We start from the raw sequence: 22,957 nt of genomic DNA on the forward strand, positions 1-22,957 counted from the left end.
AGAGAGCGGGAGATGTTCAGCCCACAGAAGAGAAGGCTCCAGGGAGACCTCCTTGAGGCTTTTCAGTACTTAAATGGGGCTTATTAAAAAGATGGAGAGAGACTTTTACATGGGCAAGGTAGTGATGGGACAAGGGGGATTTGTTTTAAACTAAAAGAGAAGAAATTTAACTTAGATGTTAGGAGCAAATTATTCACTCAGAGGGTGGTGAGGCACTGGCACAGGTTGCCCAGAGAAGCTGTAGATACCCCATTCCTGGAGGTGTTCAAGGCCAGGCTGGATGGCGCTTTGGCCAACCTGATCTAGTGGGTGACATCCTTATCAACAGGAGGGTTAGAACTAGATGATCTTTAAGGTCCCTTCCAGCCCAAACCATTCTAGGATTATGTGATACATATACATATATTCCTATGTCTTTATGCATACTTGCCTGTTACTCTGCATCATAATGAGGTATAGCTTTAAGCGCATTGTTGGGTTCTCTTGGGTGAACCCACTGCTATCTGCTGGTAAAATAATAATAATTAAAAAAAAATAGAAAGTAAGGTGAGGAAAAACATCAATGAAAGCAGATGTTGTGGTAGTGGTAGGTTCGAATATACAGTGATGTCACATGCAAACAGAGAAATGACACTGCAAGTTAAACATGTACTTTATTTTTGTTTCATATCAGGTCTCATGGCATGATAATGTAGAAGGCCTGGATTCTGTTTGATACAGATTTAAAACCCCAGGAATGGTGCTTGGCAAGCCACCCAACTGAGCAGATGTCCACGTTTATGCCTGTAACAGTAGTTCATACAATGCAAATCGATTTGTAGCAAGTATTAGCTCTGTAAGCCTCAGATACTGAGTTAACTATCAACAGTGCATTATTCCTTAGGATTCCTTCCATCAGTTATGCCTTGGCAGATCTTTATATGTGATTGAAATTGCGTATTTTAAATAATATAAATACTTGTATACAGAACTAAACTATAAAGATGCAGTTCTGTTGGATTAGTAAGATCATCTGAAAATGGATGAATGCAATTTGAAATGTTCATATAGTACTTGGAAATGATGATTAAGTATTAATCACTGATAGACATGGTTAGAGGAACTAGCTGTAAGCTGTGGCAATGCTAACTTTAAAATTGTGTAAGCTGTTACTCTGCTCATTCAGTAATTGAATCTGTTACTGAATGCGTTGTAACTGAACTTAGACTTGCTCAATACCCGTGTGGTGTTTCTCAAGTAATTTCTATGTTACATGTTTGGACCAGTTGAGAATGTATCGTTTTAAAAAGAAAGATTGTTGGGAAAATGTGGGGGACTAACACCTCTGAATAGATATGCATCACTAACAAGTTAAATTACATCTATCATGGAAAGATCATGGATTAGAATGGTATAAAGTACAAGATGATAAACCCATGCTTTGGGGAGGAAGAAGTAAGAAGTATTTCTTACTAATATTCAGAACTCAGGATGAAGTTATGTATGTAATTATATATTACATATACAATGAAAGTGTTCAGAAAGCAGGCATACGAAATGTATGTTAAAATTTTGTTACAGAATCTGTATATATATATTAAGATAAAGTAGGAGACTAGCAGTTTTAATTGTCTTCAGTTGCTGGATAAGTAACATATCAACCCATACTTTTTGTATATGATCTCTTAAATTTTATTTAATAAATGAAAATTAAAATTAATAAAAAGCCTTTTTTATTAAAAAAATATGTTTAATTAAAAATTAAAAAGCCAGAATAAAAATCTAGCTGCAGATGAGAAAAGCAAAGGATGGACTGTATTACTTACGCTTCAAGTGAACTAATCATGGTGATTGAAAGGTATTGCTTTTATTCAGTCACAAAACTGTAAATAAGAAAAAGGCCTTAAACGGATCAGAGCAGTTAAATCTGTGTTTAAGAAGTACTTCTAAAGCTGCAGCCCGTGGAGAGGAGCCCACGCAGGAGCAGGGGTCTGGGGGGAGCTGCCGCCCAGCCGTGGGGGCCCCGTGCTGGAGCAGTTTGCTCCTGGGGGATGGATGGATGGACCCCGTGGGACAGAGCCGTGTGGGATCGGTGCTTGCAGAGCTCGGGGCGGCCCTGCCCAAACCCCCGTCCCCAGGGAACGGCGGGCCCCTCCCTGTCGTGCGGCACCGCCCGCCGCCAGCACCACGCCTGCGCTCCTGCCCTCCCCTGCCCTCCCCTGCCCTCCCCTCCCCTGCCGTCGCGGCGCCGCGCCCGCTCTCGCGATAACTCCCCGTGGGCCGCCCCTCGCCGCGGGGCCGCCCCTCGCCGGAAGCGAGCGGCCGAGCGCGATCGTTGCGGGCGGGCGGCGGGGGGATGTCGGCCGCGTGCGCCGTGTCCCGCAAAGCGCAGCCGGCGCTGCCGCCGCCGCCGCCTCCCCCCCGGGGCGAGAGGGACCCGCCCGCCAAGGCCATGCGCAGGGGGCTGCGGCGGGGCCACGAGGAGGAGCGGGAGCAGCTGTCGTGGCCGGCGGAGGGCGCGGGCGGCGGGGGCGGCGAGCGGCAGGCCGGGCGGGCGGCCGAGCGCGGCGACGAGCGGCGGCGGCGGCAGCCCCACGAGCCCAGGGCGCTGGCGGCGGCGGCGGCCCGGGCGGAGGAGGAGGCGGAGGAGGAGCGCATGGAGCGGGAGCACTTCCGCAGGATCATCAACGCCTTCCGATACTACGGGTAACCGGCGCCCGCCTGCTGCGGGCGGACACCCACACACACCCCCCCCCCACACACACAGCCACGGAGCCGCCCCGCGGGGCTCCGCCTTGCAGGGGGAGACAGCTCCCAGGTATTCGTTACTTTGTACGGCAGGCGAGCCCTCGTAGCGGGGTTAACAGATGCCATTTTCTAATCAGCTTAGCTCCCTAAACATCTGTGCAGTCAGAAGAAAGGGTTCATTGGGCCCTTAGGAATGAGACAAAAGTAGGAAATAACCAGCTTCAGTGAAGGGGTAGCAGCCCATCCCAGGGACAGAGAAAAGGGGTGGGACTGGCTGGAAAAGGCCACTCGTTTTCGTGTTTTCATAAACCCTCCTATGTTACTCTAGGCTTTGGAAGTAGATATAGGGTATAGCTGTGCACTCCCATTGACAGACCCTGCCACCCGAGCCATTGTTATGCCCTGCACTGCTTTTTGTCAATGTCAATGACAAACATATCCAGAACTTTTAAGTGACAGTGAGGTTCTTGGGCTGAGTAAGTGACATTTTAAGTATTTTTTCCTTCTTATTGTTTCTCTATCATGGATTTTTTTGTTTTCCAGGATTTATGTTTGAGCAGGAGGTTGGACTGGATGGCACCTTGGATGTTTCCTCCGTACAGAATTCTCTAATAACAGGCAGCTGTCATTTATTGATGTCAGTGATGTAACTGTATCTTCTGGCCTCAGAAAGCAGGAACATCCCTGTCAACCTCATGCTCAAGTTATGATTTTGGGTTGCCTTTGAATCCTTCAGATTCAGTAGGAAACTAATGAAAGGATATGACAAATTCCATTATAGGAATTGGATTAAATTCTGCCTCAGATAAATAACTCTGACTTTAAGTGGAATTTTGTGTGTTGGTAGTTAAAAATTATGTGGAAACACCTGTGTGAACAAGGCAACAACACGTTTTCAGTTCAGTCTAGATTAAGGTCTGCAGACATATGGGCCTAAATTCATCCTTTATAGTTCTTCTGATTTCAGTGAATTATTCATTCTGCTAACAGGTGTCAACTCATCATCCATCCTTTTAGTGATGATTCAAAGGATGTTACTGACAAAACATCCAACAGATGTTGATAATGAGACATTGTGTTTTTTATAGAGGATCAGTTTATTTTTCCTACTGATATTTTCTACCTTATTTTTAAATGTCACTTAAACCCTGTGTATGTATTAAAATGAACATTTTCAGTAGTGTGAATGTAATGTTGGAAATATTAACTGGTCAAATCTCCAGTCTGAGGCTGCAACTAAAACCACAGTAGCTACACCTGTTGTGAGCAGCTGAGCCCCACACAGTGGCTTGCTCACTCTCCCACAGTGCAATAGGGTAGAGAGAGGAAGGGGTAAAAGAGAGAAAACTCATGGGTTGAGACACAGACAGCAGGTAAAGCAAAAGCTGTGTAACCATGCAAAGCAAAAAAAAAAAAAAAAAAAAAAGCAAAAACAAACAATGCATTCATGACTTCCCATGACCAGAGAGATGTTTACCCATTTCCAGGAAAGCAGAGCTTCATTACATGTAATAGCTACTGGGGAAGGCAGGTGCTGTAAAAGTGAATTCCTCCTTTTTTTACCCAACTTTAATTGCTGACCATAACATTGCATGGTAGAGGATATCCCTTTGGCCAGCTGTCCTGGCTGTGTCCCCTCCAAGCTTCTTGTGTACCTCTAGCCTCCTCGCTGGTGGGGCAGCATGAGAAAAAGCCTTGATACAATAAAGTAACAGCTAAAACATCTGTGTGTTGTCAACAGTGTTTTGGTGACAAAGCCAAAATACAGCACTATGTGAGTTGCTGTAGGGAAAATTAACTCTAACCGAGTCAAAAGCAATGCAGTACCTTGCCGTCTCTGGTCTCTAGTTCTCAACTCTACAGCAGTATGATGACCCAAAAGGTTGAGAAACTGCAGGGTGGCTTAACTCAATAAAATGATTTGCTCCTGCCAAAAGGGGCAATCTCCCTTGACTTGGCATCACATCCGCTCCCTCCCAGAGTTGCTATGACTCTGCTTAGCCAGCTTGTTTTACTAAACTGACAGAAATCAAATAGCGTTATCCTATACAGCTCTCTTCACAGTTAGCAAGTCAAACCAGCTTTATGGCAGGCCTGGTGAGTGCCAGAACTGTCACATGGTGTTAAACTGTTGCTGAGGAGAAGGAAGAAAAAAGGAAAGGGAAGAAAAAATACAAAAAAAAATAATAAATCCCCTTTCTCTTGGCAGCAACTTAACCTTTTTTTTTTTTTTTTTTGTGAAAATGTTACTTTGGGAAAAGGAAGAGTTATGTTTAGCTCAGATTAGTTACATCAAATTCACAGTACTCATACTTGTGGGAATATGTTGTTACGGTAGTTTAGTATCTTAGTTGGCATACCAGAACTTCATCGGTGTCTAGTCTTCACTTTTATGGCTCCTTTAGAAGCAATTGACTTTGAGGATACCTATTCCTGATCCATAACCAGCTCTTTTTATTCCAAAGGTTACCACATAATTCAGCTGCTTCATTCAATTTAAATTGGATTTGGCTATTTTTGTGACTGTTTTTGGTTGTTCATTAAATTTTGTTGATTCATGTATTAAGGTAGTGATCACCTGTGCTAGCAAGGGTGATGGGATGGTAAGAGTAAAATAATGGTCACCGTAAACTGAAAGATGTTAAAATGATGATGTTGTAGAACTAGTGCTTAAAACAAACATTATGCCTAAAAACTTCCTGAAAACTTGTTCTCTAGTAAGCAGTACATTGTCTGAACATTTTCTAAGTTTAAATAAATTAATAACTCTAACCAGTGTAGTTTAGAATGAATTACTTGCTCTTGGTGCATTTATTTCTGCTGATATCTAAAGACCTTAAACTTTTTGCTTTTTAGAACGAATATGCATGAACGAGTCAACAGAACAGAAAGGCAGTTTAAGTCTCTCCCAGCTAACCAACAGAGTCTTCTTCCTCAATTCCTTCCTCACCTTGACAAGATTCGGAAGTGCATCGATCATAATCAAGAAATACTACATACCATTGTGAATGACTGCGTTCATATGTTTGAAAATAAAGAATATGGAGAAGACGTATGTTAAAATGGACTTTTTCATACTACAAAATTAAACTCTGTACACCTTGGGATTTTCTATGTTTGTTTTTCATGCCTTTAGATCTCCAGCTTTCTTACCTTTTGCCCTCTTTGCTTTCTCCTCTATTAATTCCTGACTGCTTACATTTTCTTACTCTCATAAACATCTTGTAGAGCTGATGTTAAGAAAACAATGTTGTTAGTATTTGTAGTTCCTCTTACAAAAACTAATTGTGAATCTGGCAAATGACAGTAATCACTGATTACTTTTTTTAAGAAAAATAAAACCAAACCTTTTTTTTTGCTCCAGGGTTCTAGCTCTACCCTAGTTACATTTTAAAGTTAATATTTCAGTTAACTACGTACAGCATAAATAGCATACTCGGTTCTTCTGTAGGTTCTTTTATGTTACGGTATCCTAGATCAGTTACAGTCTTAGGCTGAATATTCTGAATGTTATCACCTATAAAACTTTCACTATTTATCTGCTTTTTCAGTGTGGCATCTCTATCAAAAAAAAAAATTGCATTCAGGGTTAAAAGAGTGGCAGAGATGGAAACTGAAGTCCTTTTTGATATCTACAGGCAAGGTACAGTAATGGGCAGCTCTAATGTGAGCTTCTCAGTGCTGCCTCATTAGTACCTAAAGAGATCATCATCTCAGGGTAAGCAGTTCAGCCTCTGCACTAGCTAAGCCCTGGTCCTTCCTTGAATAAGGACTACGATCTGTGCTCTGCTATTTAGTGCTTTTGTGATGTGAAAGAACCTGCTCTCTTGGGTGTCTCACTCAGACCACCAAACTCAATTTATTTAGCATTCTAGTCTGGATGTAAGCACTGGTCTCAGAAGTGAAAGACTAGTGCTTTGTCAGCTAAAGCTCTCAACAGCCATTACAGCATGACATTTGTATGTTTATGATTTACTTTTTATTCTGCAAGACGTATTTGGTGCATTTTTTCATTAACTTTTTTTTTTTCCCCATTTTAATCAGGGAAGAGGGAAGATTACACCAGCTTCAACATTTGACATGGATAAATTGAAATCCACCTTGAAACAATTTGTGAGAGACTGGAGCGAAGAGGGAAAGCCTGAAAGAGATTCCTGCTACCAGCCAATCATTAGTGAAATTGTAAAGAACTTTCCAAAAGAAAGATGGTAATAGTGTTTTGAGATTCCTTTTTTTTTTTTTTATGTGGGCATACACTGTTGCACAAATCTAACAGAGAGTTTTATGGAGTAATGAAAAGTTTCAATTTAAAGGTATAGAAATTGCTGTGAATGTGGAATTTTCTGTTTAATCAAGAGAGTTTGTTATTAATAGAACATATTGAAAAGAGCAAGATCTTAAACTTCATAAATAGTAAGCCAGGATTATTATTTTTCCTGTAGCTTGATACCACAGATTGTATTCTGTTCACTTTTCAAGTAATAGACCTTAGAAAGTCATGATGTTAATTCAGTTGTGCTCAGTGAGGTCGTGTTTGCAAGTTAGTAGATTCTCAGTGTACATGCTGCAGATCACAGAATCATGGAATCGTAGAATATCCCGAGCTGGAAGGGACCCATAAGGATCGTATAGTCCAACTCCTGGCACCACACAGGTCTACCCAAAATTTTAGACCATGTAACTAAGTGCACAGTCTGCACTTAAGCTTCTTAAATTCAGACAGGCTTGATAAAGGGAAAGACACGTGTGACAGCGGCAAGTATGAGAATTGCTCTTTGTTCTGGAAGGTGAAAGTAGGGAAGGTGTCTGGTAACCTCCTGTAGATTTTTGTTACAGTTATGTATTTCTAGCCTTAGTTTCAAACAGAAGTTACCTGTCTTATAAAAACTGCTGCACATGTGTGGGTACCTTTGTAACTGTGTTGGCATGTTTAAAACAAAAAACAACGCACACTGTCTAAATAGTAATGTGTGGTTTCTTTTACATAAATCTAAGTAGAAGTGTGCTGGTAGAAGCTAGGAAGAAACAGCTACTGTAAGAATTGCATAGTTAATGATTCTGCCATTTAGCCAGAAAGTACATTTCAGTTTAAACTTGTAATGCTATAATTTGTTAACTTTGTATTTATAAAATATAATAGGCCAGAACTAAGCTTTTGATTTAGCTGACGGTTAATTGTGGACATTCTTCTTCAGTGATTGCTAATAATGCACCTGTAGATACTTTACACTAGCTATTGTTTAGTTTTCAGTTAGTGATAGCAGAATGTGGAGTGGAATCTGGTATGATGAAATGGCAACACCAGGCAGATTGCTTGGTTTCTCTTTTGCTTTTGGCTAACTTATCTCAAGGTGGATGTATCACTTCAGATATTTCATGTGAACTTCCTGTAATTGTGTTGGCACTTGGTAATGAAAGCAGATTTGCCTGGATGTATCTTGCAGTGAGAAAGATGGAGAAACAAATACTTTAGAGAGACTGTCCCTACAGTCAATCTCTTATTTTTTTTAATGGCTTCATTGGACTTACATATTGTGCTTCTGGTCAACATCATTTGTATTGGTTCCTTACGCTAGAGTCATATGAAAAAGGAATATAAATTTTTGAAACTGTCCAGGCATGTTTTGCTTCATGCATGTGGGTGTTACGTAGTTGCTGTTCCCCTACAAGTCTCACCTGCTTCAGTTCTGTTGATGGGCAATGGAAGTGAGGTGCTTTATATGCTTGCTCTGCTGGGATGTGGAAGAGATGCGAGCCATGTTTGAAAGCAGCTGTAAATCTGAACACTCTTTTGAGTAGGAGTTGCTGTTATTTTTTGTTTCAGTCCAGTCTTCTGACAAGACTCATCTAAAACTAAAGTCAGAAGGCAAAAGCAGTTTCTGCTTTTTATTCCTCTTCAGAAGTAGTTCCTTCTTTCTGCTTAGTACAGAAAATGTTACTAGCATCAACAAGGCAGTTTGAAGTGAAGTTCCATTAGATAAAACTCTTCCTGAAGAAGCAGTAGATTGTCTGCATTAATTATGTTGGAATTTCATCATACGTTTCAGCTCGCAGAATTATCTGCCTTTTAATGAACTCATCTGAATTTCTTAGACCTGAATGAACTATGATCACTGTTTTCTGTAGGAGAAAATAGTAAAACATTTTTATTTCTTGATGGAACATTATTGTTAAAGTGTTTTTATGGGGAAACATAAAGTTTAAAATCGAAGTAAGCATCCTTCTTTTTGGCATTGTTTTTGTTTTTTCTTTTCTGCTGTTACCATTTCTACTTATGTAAAAGGACATTATGATCCAATTTGTTGTCAGAAAGGAACCAAAGAAATGATTAACCTTTAAATTAGTTTATAAATTTCCATGGCTTAGGTATTTTCTCCAAGCTTCTGTTCATTAACTTGGCCTCTGAAACCAGCTGTAACTTAAAATTTAAATGTTTTCTAGTTCAGCAATTTACTTTATTTTCAAGATACTGTCAGGACAGCTTAGAAGAAGTGTGGCCAGTGCTTAGTTTCCATTTAATTTGGGGAAATTAATTTTAATTCACAGTCTAAGGGCGTTTTGAATGTACTGAGACACAGTTTAGTGACTTTAAAGCTTCTGCTTTATACAATTTTATTTAACATAGAATACATCTGTCCACTTAGAGTTTTTAATCCAGATCTGTGATTTAACCGAAACATTGCTTTAAATGTTGGATTTAAGAGCAAGTGTTATCTTCAGTGTTACTCCAGTCCACTGATGCATGTAAATCCACTGAAGTCTGTGGAAGTGTGTAAGCCTAAATTGACAACTTTGAAGAAGAGCTGCTTTTCAAGTGATTTTAAGTTTTAGTTAACTTCATTATTCAGTATGTTATCTGAAAAGCAGTTGTATTAAAAAAAAAAAAAAACACACAAAAAAAAAACAACTCTGAAATTAGACTACAGTAAAAAAATGAAAAATACTGAGAACTGGATGTGTTCGCTGTCTAAATTTCCAAACATTGCAGATAAGACATCAGTAAAGAATGAGTCTGAATCCCACAGGGTGATTCTTTGCCAATATTTCCATTGATCTTCTCTCTACAGGCTGTATATTTCTGATCCCTTCTTATCATTAGATAACATTGAATTTCAGTGTTTCTCATGAAAAAGGTTTGTGTTTGCACATGCTAATTATTTTTTGCTTAACTTCAGTTTACTGCTTCAATACCATCGTTTTGTTCTGTTAAAGTGTGATTGGCTTCTTTTTAACATGTATAGTTTTCCCCTTAAAAAAGATACATCTTCATTAATAGCATTGAACTTTTAAAAACTGATGATATATCACACTGCAAAATGCAGTACAATAATCACATGAGAGATTGTAGTTGTTTCCAGTATTTGTCCTCTATCTGAGAGGTTGCTGCTGGATCAATAGTTGATCCAAGCAGTCCAATGTTAGACCTCTTCCTCGTCTGTCAGCCCCACATCCCAATAGGTTAACAGTAGTTCTCCCTTAGTGCCCCACAGGTTTTTAAGCGTGTTAGGTACCCATTTTATGTTTCTGATCAATACCACACCTGTGTCTTAGAAAGCCTGCTAATGCTTGCTAGTTCAAGGCTAGTTTGACTGTGGATCACTGTTGGTTGTTACTGTCATTTATTACAGTCTGGCGTTATGTCTTTCTATGATTTTTACTGTTGCTGCAATTGCATGCCTACCACAGGAAGGCAGGTTTTTCTTGCTTCTTTAGTTGCCTTACAACTATTCAGCCGCTAAGAAAATTGTTTTCATGCAGTTAAATATTTTAGTTCTAAAGGTTCAAAAATAGTATAGGGCATTGGAGTGTTCCTACTACCACTGGTTTCATGCCTTCATTTTTTTTTTAATTCATCACAGCTTGTCACTAGCAATTCCATTTAAATCTTGATAAACGAGGTATTTGAGCACTTTTTTGAAATCAGGACACTATCAATGCTCGCAATTTTTTAAACATGAGTTTGAAGCATTCCTGATTTACTGGATGATAGCTCAAAAAAATGCTCTTGAACTATTTTGGGATAGTAATGTCAGTGCTCTTGGACTCAGATTTTAATAAAAGTGCACAGGAAAGTGCAGTTAAAGCCAACTATTTTCTAGAGAAAGAATTTGTGAAAATAGTTCAGAAATACAGGAGCTTTATATTATTTAAATATTATTAATATATTATTTTGGACGATTTTTTTTGATGAGTAAATGAACGTTGAATTAAAAGCTGTAATTATGCCTGTTCAACACTTTTCATTAGGTTGTTTTAAGAAAAAATGCCTCTTTTGATTAATGGAATATATTCTCGGAAGTGACATAAGACTTCATTGCTAGCTTATGGTTAGCTTTAGGTTTTTCATCTAGGAGAGACATAAGGAGAACTCTTACTTCACAAAACTACTCTAAAATAATAGCAAAGTCTTGGCTTCCTGTTTCTCGATAATTAGAAAACAAAATATCTATGTATACTGGAATGAAAATCAGGAATGAAAGGAAACACGATTTTTCAGTTTGGAAGGATTCACTGGTTACATGATTAAGCTGTACACCAAAAGGCAGTGCTCAAACTGCTTTGTTAGTTTGTGCGGCCTTTAGACAAGGATAGTACTTTCTCCTGTGTTAGGGTCATCACATTCATGTACTGCTTTTTAGAATTTATGTACCTCCCAGATTCATCTTCGTGATTACACAGCATACAAGGTCTTTTGAACCCTTTCTGGCATCCTGAATTTTTAAATAGTAAGAGACTTTGTATTTTGCTTTCTTCATCATATTCTTCATCATATTCACAATGTTTATTGTGGCTTCCTTCACGTAGTTGCATATATATATGTACATGTATGTTTGTCTTTGAAGGTAACATGCAAAAGAGAAGGTGAACTAGCATTTTTGGTATATGAAATTAAAAAGTCTTTTTTCGGGACTGAAACTGGAGAATGATTTTTCGATGGCGTATCTTTTCAGCTTTGTATTGGGGGTGTTTTTGCTTCAGGAGTGCAGGTTTGATTGTGCTGTGATGCAAATATATTGATTAGAATGTGTGTATACTGCATTTCTGCCTGGAAGAGGAAAAGGTTTTAGATTCTTAGTTCTTCTATTTATTAGCTGTTTGACCTGGAAGATGGGAGAGGGTTTTGTAATCTCTTGGTAACTACACAGTGCTGGGCACCTTCCAGTTTTCTTCAAATGATGTCTAGTTACAGGAAGTGAAGAGGTAGAGAGCTGTGTTGTACTTTGGTTTAGGAAATCCTTTGTCCCTGGATTGCAGTTGGTGAACAGCATTCACCAATTGGTGAACTGTATTGACTGGAGTGAAGTTGGTGAACACATATAACACCGCTAGCTGCTGAGAAGGTAGCTACTTGTAAGTTTGCGGTCTGATTTGCTCGTCAGATCAGGAAAGTTTTGCTGATGTCAAAATACTTGTTTATTTTTCAATGCGATGTTAGTGAGAAAGATACTCATAATATTTAGGAGCTATCAACAGGCACCACAGAAAAAGAAATGGTGATATATAATCATGTTCTTCCTTCCCGCAGTTCAGTTAGGCAATTGTTTTAGTTTGATAACTGTAAGTTTTCAAAAGAAATATTTTGTTTTATAATTATGTACTTTATTCAATAAGGGTTGCATATGTTCTTCTGTGTCGTTTCCTATGAGTTATTTTGACTGTAAAAAACTGATCTGACCTGAACTGGCTCCATTTGCCTTTAAGAAGTAAAAACCTTACAGGAAATATTTATAATATCTAAATACATGGGGGAAAATGTTTGACTGAACCTCTGTAAGTTTTAAGAAGTATCAGATCAAGATTTAACTATTGTTTTTATTCTGTTGCAGGGATTTCTCCAAAGTCAATATCTTGGTACCTGGTGCTGGACTGGGTAGATTGGCGTGGGAAATAGCTATGCTCGGTTATGCTTGCCAAGGAAATGAATGGAGCCTCTTTATGCTCTTTTCTTCTAACTTCGTACTCAACAGGTACGTAGCTTATGTTTTACTTTTTGGCCAAAACCTGCAGGTATGAATGAGTGAGGCAAATTTATGAATGAGAAAAAGTTGAATATATAAAACTCAAAAGAATGGGTTTCTAATAACACAGGATGCAAACAATTATTTTTTAGAATGTCTTGATGAAAATAATTAGTGGGATAATTGGGTGAAGAGAAACGTATCTGAGTTAAATGGGTAAGTCATTAAGATTACATCAGGATGCATGGGTGTTAAGTTACGAAACTTGAAATGTCTGGATTCTACCACAGATTTCCTGTGTAATCTTGAATGTTATGGCTTTTATTTCACACCTGTTTCTGAAAGAAAAAGCACACCTATCTCAGGTTTCAAACAGGGACTAACTATGCATGGTGTTTAGTGGTGGTGTTTAGTAGCAGAGGAAACCTCTTCCAATGTTACATTCCGTACTGAGATTTTAGACACTGTTTCTAAATGAAAAACTACTATACAAACACAGCTTTGTTAGCAAGTTTGTTGCTGGACAACAGCTAAAATGTTACAGCTAATAGTTCTACAATTATGCTATAATTTTGAATTAATAAATTGCACTACGTAGGCTTAATCTGAAGTGCATTTTAGTATTTGGCTTTCTGTCACTTGTGATGGAAATTACTTATCTCATAAGGAGGTTTTTAGAGAGGAAACAAGGCACTGAATGCAACTGTTCCTATAGGATTGAGGGTGGGGAGACTGGATATGTAAAAGAGGACTGGATTTTGTTGTTTTCCTGGTGAGTTTGTAGCCAGTTCAGAGACCAAGTATACAGTTTGCTGGTTCTTCAATCTGAATCTCTTCTTTAATGACAACACCTGAACTTGTATTCTATATTGTTATGATACTTGAGCCCTGTTTATAGACAGTGATTGTCCTCCATACATAGACTGTGATGATACCAAATTTGTTATAGCTTACTCTTCAAAAATAAAAGGGGGAGGATGGGTGCTAGCAAACACTGTTTCTGGTCTGTTGCATGTCTGGGTAAAACAGTGGTAGTCTCTGCAAAGAAAATAGGTAGTTGCTAAGAATATATTTACTCCTTTTTTTCGTACATTCTCAAATGACTGTCATCTGCAATTGCATGTTACAGTTGAGCTGATCTAATACCTAGCAGTTACTGAAAGAAATTCACCTCCTACTCCTCCCTAGCTTTACATCCCTTTTGACTCTTAGCTCTATAGAGTGTTTGAAGCAATACAAAGTAGTATAGAAGTATTCATTTACCATGCCTAGGAGCACCAGTAAGCTGTTGTATTGGTTCAAACCTATGACATGTTTTTCATCTACCTTAAATATGTCATCTCTATATGTGGAATTCCCCTGAAACTATTTTTAGTTTGCAATACTAATAATTCTTAGCATCTGACACTTACAGGATATTTCCTATTTATATAAAATATACACAGTTTTGCTAAATATGTATCTTAGACTTGCTAACAGTATTAGTTCTTATACAGTCAAACTGAGTTTGGCTCAGCTTCTGTAATCTTTACCTTTGCTGAGTGAGTTATCAGTTAAAAGTTTTCTTATTAGCATGAAAGAGATTACGGATAACTGCTAAGCTGACTGAATTCCAGTCATTTCAGTTGATTCCTTTCTGCCAGATGTGACCATGGTCTTTGCGTTAACTAGCTGATCAGATGTCTGCGAGGAAGTTTTTAGGGATGTTTGAGAACTTGGATCTAGATTTTATTGTCTGTTCCTAGTTAGCCTTCTGGAATGGATGTGTTTGCCTTCCCAAAACTGGAAGAAACAGCAATGGTCAATATGAGCTGAACATAGTAGTTAAGGATGGATAAGAAGGATCTTGAAAAATTTGCAAATTAGCCTTTAACTGCAATCTAAACTTAATTAAATTTTGTTTTCAGTTGATAAAATTGAGGATTTTGCTACTGTATGCTTACAGTTTAAATCTGTGTTCTTCCTCTGTCTGACTGCATTTTATTTTTAGGAAAAAAAAAATACTGTCTTGAATATCAAGCCAACTTCTACAGTGGACGTGTAGATGTGATACAGCAGCTTAAGTCTTCTGTATGAAGAGTGATAACAGCTAATTTTTAACATATATACAAAACTTAATTCTCTGAAGTTGTAAGATTTTCTCACTGTGGATGAAATTTTATAGCATTGTACATAGAAAGTGCATCAATGCCTAACAGTGGTCACTGTGAATATTTAAAATAAATTTTATCTGTTGCATGTCTATGAATGCCTTAGAATGAAAACAGTTCAAAATTTTATTTTGAAATCAGTGCTTAAAAGTAAGATTGGACCTAGCCATCTTTGTCAGAGCAGTGTTTTTAGACTGAATGATGCACAATAAAAATTACCTGCTCCTACTTGAAAAGAAAAAGCATCATAGTCTTAGTTAAAGCTTTTAACTTCAGTAACACCTTGTGTTGAAAGAATAGAATTCTAAAGGACTGCAGTATTTAGCTGAAGTGCAAAGGAGAGTTTACAAGCATGACTATGGACAGATTTTTGTCTCATATTAAACTGATGCTTCCTTATAAAACTGTTGAGAAGTCTGCATGAAAATACTTTGTGCTGAGAAAAATACTATGAGGTGTGTTTTCCCTTATAGTTCAGGAACATTTTCCTTTCTGATTTACTTATACCTCATCTTTATGTTGCTTTTTGGAAAATTTCATTGTTACACAAAAATATTGTGAAGTTAATACAAGATTAACTGTGAGCACATGGAGAATGCTAAAATAGTTAATGCAGTTGGCCAACTTTTTTTTTTGTTGTTATCAGCCAAACCAGAAATGTCTTTAAGAAAATGGTGCCCATGTTATCAGGGCTTTATGCCTAATTGTTTTCTTTGATTGACTGCATAAATCTGATATTTATGTATCTGTTATGTATGGAAACGGTTAATTATCTCTGTATACTGCTGCTCATAACACAGGAGTTCTGTGTTTTTTTATTGATAAAATGAAATATGATGTCATGGAGCAAGTAAGACCTTTTGTTTCAAACTCTTTGAAATAAAGATGTTTCCTATCTACCAGCATAAAGTGCATTTTCTATAACATGGTAAGACTGCTTCCAGTACAAAGATATTTGTGTGTTTTATGGGACAGATGTGTCCTTTGTTCTCCCTGAATATTTAGTTATGCCTGTGTAACTGTGTTATGTCTTCGTAACTGAGCTTGACTGCAAAATTCGGTGATGCACAGGGAAAGAAAAATTCTTCATTTTTAAAATTATATACTGATTTTGCAGGACTGTGGGAAAAGGTTATTTCTATACTTTTATGCTATTATCACTTTCAAAAATAGATATTCACTTCATTGGTCATGTCAACCCACAAATTCTGTTTTACTACATACTTAGCATATGCTTATAGCATAACTGCAACACTCCAGATACTACTAACTTCGTGACATCTAGCACAAAACTATTACCCTTTGCAAAATAGGATTATTATTTTTTAAATTTAAACACATGCTTTCAGTTAGCATCTGAAAAATGCTTTTTGTTTTCAAAACCCGTATGGCTATGGTTCAGAAAAGGCAGAAAAGCCAGTGTTGCCAAGGAAATTGAAAACAAGCATGGTACCAATGTTGTTCTTTTTTAAACAGGAAAAAAACAAACAAAAAAAAAAGACTTAGCTTTGCTACATATACCAAATCACAAATTTCATAATTCCAATGAAAGAATCTTGATAGTTTTCAGTGGACAAGATGATAAAAATGGTGAAAAGGAGAAAAGAAAAAGAGAACAAAAGGTAGTTACTGTGTTGTGCCAACTGTGTGGCACCAACTTGTGGTTGTGTGTCACACTGGCATTTTGTTCAGTTCATAAATTGATGAACTGTCTGAAATGTAATGAGGTAGGTAAGTGCTTTAGAAAACCTCTAGCTTTAGAGATGTGCTTTTTCATCATTAAAACAGCAATGCATGTTGAAAGTTTGTCACCTGCATTTCTAGGTAATATGTAAGTAATTCATTGAAACTGAATTGTTCTCATTTCTGTATTTTGCAGATGTTCTGAAGTTAACTCATGTAAGCTTTATCCCTGGATTCATCAGTTTAGCAATAACAGAAGATCTGCTGATCAGATACGTCCAATTTATTTCCCTGATGTTGATCCTCACAGTCTTCCTTCTGGTTCAAACTTCTCTATGACGGCAGGGGATTTTCAAGAAATTTACTCTGAGTGCAGTGAGTAAAAGCATCCTTTAGACTGTGTGTAGCTTTATCTTCAGAGTATTTGTTATGAGGCAGTTAAGAAATCATTATAAATAGAATAGAACTGTATCTACAAGCATCAAGGAGGAAGGGCTAGCTGTAGCAAGATTATTTTTATTCCAAGTCAGCTTTTCCTTTCTTTTTAATTATTTAAAAAGAAAAACAAAAACACATCCTAACATAACAGATGGTTGTTGCAGTCATCTCTTTCAGAAAAAGACAACATGGGAGTATTTAGGAAAATACTTGATTTAGAAAAATGGTGTTTCAAAGAACAATATAGTGAGTCCCTTTTCTTCTTCAGTGTAAAACATACAAAGACAAGTATTTTGTATTGATTCGTTTTCTATTGTAAAAGCAAATAGATACTTATTGGATATACATATAAACATTATGTATAAGTATATATACTTACAATACTTAATAGTATTTCAGAGAAATATGATGGGGTTAATAAGGAACAAAGATTGAAACTTAACATTAGTACAAATACCAATATTTTTTCTTGTGGTATCAGCTTAGTTGTGCTGTCCTCATTGCAGCTATGAAGTAATCTTCTATGACTAACCTCTTGTTGGATTAACCTGTAGATGACCTTATTTAATACTTCCAGTTACATATTCATGATTTAATCAAAGGTAGCAATTACCCACTTCTTTTATATGTATATTAAGACTTCTAGAGTTGGTTGAGTAAATAATAAGAAAACATGAAGTAAGCTTATATAGTAAGCTTAAATAGCTTTTACTATTCTTTTCCTTACACAGTATTGGATTATCTTTTAGTGTATCTGTTTTCTGGCTTCAGCTCTCCATCCTTTTTATTCCAATAGCAGTTTTTTCACCAGAACAAAATAGTTTTTAATCAACCTTTTTTGCATAGGTAGTCTTCCAGGTATTTTCTTGTAGGTTGCCTTCCTTACAGTTGTCTGCATTTGTGAAGATGTGATCTTATATTAGAGTATCCATTGCTGGTAATAAATTAAGACTTTTTTTTTTTTTTTAATATTTCAGAAGTTTAAAATGTACAAATTCAGGTGTACGTTTAGAGACAGACAGGGAGACATGCTTTAAAAGGTAGTTCTTGAAAGATCCTGCTTGCTAAATTTTGCTAATAAATAACAAATGGAGAAATATGCGCATGTTTTAAAGCTATGTTATTTGTGGAAGTACAGCTTAGTATACAGGCTAGTATTCTTCTAGATATTAATGTATCTAGAAAGGCCCAAAATCACAGGATATTTTTGCATTTGTATTTTAACAGTTTGGTAATGAGGTTCTTAGGACAGGTGAGTGCATAATGGGATGCTTGGGTTTTCATTTATATAAAACATGTTATAATGTTACAGCACTCTCAGACAAGGTCTGATTTTTGGGTGGTCCCTCTAGGTCCCTTCTAACTTCGGATGTTATATGATTCTTATATTTTACAATATATGAATTAATTATAAAATGTATAATTAATATGTGTTTGCTATTTTAGAATTTGTGGGTGTGTATATATATGGATGTAGACTGCAAAGGTCTAAGCTGAAATGTCTTTAGCATAGAACAAAATGTTTCACACTTAGTTTCTTCTAAACTGAAGTTTACAACTGAATGAGAAGTGTTCAACTTACTATTAGTTAAAGGAAGTCCTGAGTGTGTAAATAAACGTTAGTGTTAAATGAAGAATTTTTACAGAGGAAGAAACAATTTAATCTATACAATCTGTTCTTCTTGCACAGATACTTGGGACTGCATAGCAACTTGCTTTTTCATCGATACGGCACATAATGTTATCGATTATATTGATACTATATGGAAAATACTAAAGCCTGGCGGAATATGGATAAATGTAGGCAAGTGTGACCAGCCTTTCTTCCTGCAACCCTTGACTTCTGTTTGCTCACAAGTACTAGGCATCCAGTAATTGAAAGGAGTAGTGGAATGAACGTGTCTGTATTGAAAACTCTGTGGAGCTAAAAACATGGCTTCAAAATTATCTGAGATAATATAATAACTGTGTTCAGCATGTGTTTGTTAGTTACAAACAAGTCAACACCTGATATTAAATAGAAAAGTATGGCTTACCAGTGGCAAGTTTCTCATTTATGCATCACAAGTGTAGTGTCCTATATTCTTCTTGCTATATTCCTAGGAAAATAAAACTTGTTCTGCCTGTAGAAATCCTTGATTTTTTTTCTTAGTCAGTTGTCTAATTAATCCTCCGAAGTAGAAGGTTTGGGAAGGAGATTTATGGATGCCTTAGTTTGAAAGAAGACAGACTTAAATTATTAGGTCTCCCATGGTGAGGGACTGGCAGACAAAACTCAGACATTTGTACAGTATGACAGAGAGAGACTTTTGTGTAGTTTGTACAGTAGAAACTCGTCAGTCACTGATCAGTCATAGTGAGCGTAGCTCTTGAGTAGACCACAGGTATCCTGCCTTCTCTTTTGTACAGACAGCAATAGTGCTAGACTGGTAGAAGGGAGGAAAGTTTAGGATACAGAAAACACAGTTTGGTGGCATAGGAGACTTCATTCTTGAATAAGCAGTTGAACTATTTGTTTTTAATTTTGCCCTGATTCTGAAATTTATTATAAGAATTATACTTGAGTAATAGCAGCATGTTTGAATTTAGTGAGTCTGGGTATTAACATTTTTCACACTTTCAGTATGTGCTTTTGATTTTAAAGAAGTTTATAGTGTTTTCATTGTATCTCTGTACTGTAGGTCCTCTACTTTACCACTTTGAAAACTTGGCAAATGAGCTTTCTATAGAATTAAGCTACGAGGATATAAAAAATGTTATACTGCAGTATGGATTCCATATAGAGGTAAGAAGATACAGTTTGGACTAAGTACTATTTGTAGAGACTGGCCAAACTCCTTCAATAATTTTTACCTTGAAGTTAGTTCAAGCTAATGGCACAGACTAATAACTTCTAGGAGAGGTAAATGTGTGTAATTATGTTGCAAATTTACATTCGTCGTTTGTTGGAAAGTGTACAGATGGACTTAAAAATCAGTGGGTAGTAAATTTATAGCATTTTCTTTCATACTAAGAGAAACTTGTGTAGTGCTTGAAGAGAGGGTGTTTTGAAAACTTGAGCTTTTTTTTTCCAGGTGGAAAAAGAATCTGTACTGTCAACTTACACTGTGAATGAACTCTCCATGATGAAATACTACTATGAATGTGTGTTGTTTGTGGTGAGAAAACCAGAATAAGAGTGATTTGAGTAGGTTAGTCAGAAAAAAAAAATAATGTTGACTTGAATGCTAGAATCAAATGTAAAATGGACTGAGTGATGTGATGTCTGGACACAACCTCAAATCAGTGGTGCCTTCTTATTCCTAATAAGATTTAGATAGTGTCTATTTTCTTAATATCTATGTTGCTATCCAGACATGTACTATGCCATGCATATTTGTACTATAGTGAAAATGGAGGAGGAAATGTTTGCATACACTGTCTTTATGCTTTGGAATGAATTTAAAAACAAAAATGTTTTATTGGGTATAAAACTTCATGTTCACCAGAATCAGGCTAGTTTTCCGCATACGCTGCTTCATTTTTCTCAGATCCATAGTGATTTCCTGTTTTCTCTGCTTGGAGGTACTTAATGTACTTTCTGTGTCATGTTTAAGAAAGTATTTTTAAACATACATTTAAAATTACAAAATCTGAAATGGTTCAAAAGCGATAATATGATTCTGGACAGATATAATAACCAAAAGAATTGTTACAGTGTTTTCTGTGGAACCAAAAATAAGAAGGAAGTAGATTATTGTTAAAAATTATAATTTTTGCCTGTAACAGTGTTAACAGTTTTATTGACACGCAGAATCGGTAGGCAGTTTGAAATACTCAGTGAAAGTGGAGTACCAAGTGAAGAAGAGCAGCATGTAACAGAAAAGCAGTATACTAACCTCAGTTCAGGAATAAACCAGTTCTGATTAGTCCCTTAGTGTTGAAATTGAAATATTGGATGCTTTGCAGTCTTAAAAATGTATTGATTTTTGAGTCACCCACTTCCTGCTTAAGCCAAAGTTTTAAAGGTGTAACTAACAGAAAACTCTTCTCTTTCTTAAAGTTAATAACAAAGCTGTTATCCATGCCATGTATCTTAATTTTGACAGACAGAAAAAAAATCCTTCTTTCTCAAAAGAAAAAAAAAAAGCTACTTGTGAAATATAATATACTGTAACCTTGTGGCTTCATTGTCTAAGTCAGCATATGCAGGACAATTGGCAGACAATTTCATTGTAGCTTTAGGCACCTTACCCATGATACCCTGGCTTACTTCTTGGCTCCTTATCCTAACTTTTTTCCTGTATAATGAGGCGTTGGTGGATATTTATCCTGTCTGAATCTTCATACAAGAAAAGCTGAATCTTCTGTCACTCAAGTTATATAAATGAGAAAACATTAATAATTACTGTACTGAGAGGAAGTGTCATGATAGCCATTTGTTTTCTTAATGTATTGGTTAATTTCAGTACCAACCTTCATCCTTACTCAGAACTTTCTTTAAAATGCAAGAAGCTTGTGGTAAGGAATCAAGGCTGTTTTTAGTATTTGAACATAATGGCACTGGACAATAACTTGTTTAAATGCTTTCCATTATTTCTAGTCCCTTTTTGCAGGATGATGTCATAGTTACTTTAATAGTTCCATTATTAACTAATGGATTTTTCCTGTTAAGGCCGGACATTTGTGCCTTCATTTCTAAGCCGAAAGTTTGCATGGAGGAAAACCCCAACTTTTTTTTTTTTTTTTATAATTTCAACACTGCATATGAAAGAGAGTGACCATGGATGTTACAATACTATGCCTCTTTCTGCTCAGAATCCTTATTGAGAGCAAAGGCTTCTGGACTACAGAAGTTTTCAGTTAGAGCTTTACTTGAACTCTCTCTTCTTCCTACGCTGTACCAACAGGATTTAACTCCATTAATCAACCCTGCTCCATGAACGATGTTTAAAGCTGAAACACACCTATTACAAGTAGATTAAAAAAAAAACCCTTGAGCACCTTTAAAAGGAAGAAAGAAAGAAAAAGTCTTCAGTTACTTTCATTTTCTTATTGTACTGTTCATTCTTTTTAACGAATGGACTTCAATTTCTGGTGATGCTTTACCTTCATTTTGACTTTTTTTTCCCCTTAGATAAAATGTGATTAGTATTTTATTTTGTTTTCCTTGAATAAGTTCTTTGAAATCAGACAAAGTTAGATGAATGTTGATCATGCAGTTGTTGAGTAGCTACTCCTGTAATATTGCCCAATTTCTGCCTCTTAAGCAGTCTTTAGTTACACTTGAAGTGTGATGTTTTTTACAACTAAGCAATTGAACTCTTGCATTCTGGTTGAATGTTGATATCCTTTGTTCTGTTGTTTTTGGTTTTTGCAACAGCACATTGTCACAAGTGCCATTTTTTGACTGTTTTAGGAAATGCTTTTATTTGCTTTTATCATGTATATAGTGACGTGCTTCTATTTCTTGTTTGGAAAATGCCAATTTTCTCCCATTGTTTTCCTTCTATGTATAACAGCTGCATTAACAGTTGGAAGCCGAATAATGTTGTGAATAAGTTGTATGAGTTAGTGTTTTTACCTGCGGTCCTATTTATGAGTTCTTAAAATTCACCATTTGTGTTTTTATTGATGGGGATAATTGTGTGTTACTCAATGTGATCAAACTCAGTTCCTCAGTCGTGTACGCAGGGGAAAAAATAAAAAACGCTTAAGCTGTCCGTCAGCAGAAGCCGAGACAATTTAGGTCACTATTAAACTGTATGTGATAGTGAGTGTAAAATAAAATGCTGCATAACCCACAGCGTGTTGGTTCTTTGTGGGGACTAAGTGTGACAGACGTAGGGTGTGTTTTTACTTGTGTGAGGCCGGGGAGGGCAGGAAGGGGCAGCCTGGCGCCCGTGAGGCGCCCAACGGCCGCGCGGGACGTAGCGCTTTGAAGTCCCCGGGGGGGGGGAGGGGCGGGGCGCAGCAGCCGGGCGGAAGCGCCGCGTGAAGCCGCGGGGGCGGGGCCTGGCG

The 22,957-nt window shown here is 37.1% G+C and overlaps 2 protein-coding genes across 9 annotated transcripts in view; both read left to right on the forward strand.

Moving 5' to 3' along the window:
• The window catches only part of NMRK1 (nicotinamide riboside kinase 1), a 9,507-nt gene extending 7,783 nt beyond the window's left edge, over positions 1-1,724 (forward strand). For all 7 annotated transcript variants that reach the window (XM_068667440.1, XM_068667442.1, XM_068667439.1 and 4 more), the window contains exon 9: positions 674-1,724. In XM_068667440.1, coding sequence (XP_068523541.1) covers positions 674-687 — 14 coding nt within the window. In that variant the 3' untranslated portion in view covers positions 688-1,724. The remainder of the gene's footprint in view (positions 1-673) is intronic.
• Positions 1,725-2,271: 547 nt separating this feature from the next.
• CARNMT1 (carnosine N-methyltransferase 1) lies at positions 2,272-22,740 on the forward strand. 2 transcript variants are annotated; one of them, XR_011091320.1, is made up of 8 exons: positions 2,272-2,685; positions 5,584-5,779; positions 6,772-6,935; positions 12,555-12,695; positions 16,716-16,894; positions 18,648-18,757; positions 19,639-19,742; positions 20,032-22,740. XR_011091320.1 is itself a non-coding variant. In XM_068667438.1 (8 exons), the coding sequence occupies exons 1-8, from the start codon at positions 2,336-2,338 to the stop codon at positions 20,131-20,133; spliced, it is 1,350 nt and encodes a 449-aa protein (XP_068523539.1). In that variant the 5' UTR covers positions 2,273-2,335; the 3' UTR covers positions 20,134-22,740. The 2 variants fall into 2 exon arrangements, 1 of the variants encoding a protein (XP_068523539.1); XM_068667438.1 differs by having other exon boundaries at positions 2,273-2,685; positions 18,648-18,761.
• The last annotated feature ends 217 nt before the right edge of the window (positions 22,741-22,957 follow it).

The sequence above is a fragment of the Anas acuta genome, chromosome Z (genome assembly GCF_963932015.1).
Source record: "Anas acuta chromosome Z, bAnaAcu1.1, whole genome shotgun sequence".
NCBI classification, from domain to species: domain Eukaryota; kingdom Metazoa; phylum Chordata; class Aves; order Anseriformes; family Anatidae; genus Anas; species Anas acuta.

Bases quoted from the DNA above. Each gene is read 5' to 3' on its own strand.
- CARNMT1 (XM_068667438.1), top strand. From the start codon at position 2,336: ATGTCGGCCGCGTGCGCCGTGTCCCGCAAAGCGCAGCCGGCGCTGCCG. The intron at 5,780-6,771 runs GTATGTTAAAAT...CATTTTAATCAG, and splicing joins ATAAAGAATATGGAGAAGAC to GGAAGAGGGAAGATTACACC. The intron at 16,895-18,647 runs GTGAGTAAAAGC...CTTCTTGCACAG, and splicing joins AGAAATTTACTCTGAGTGCA to ATACTTGGGACTGCATAGCA.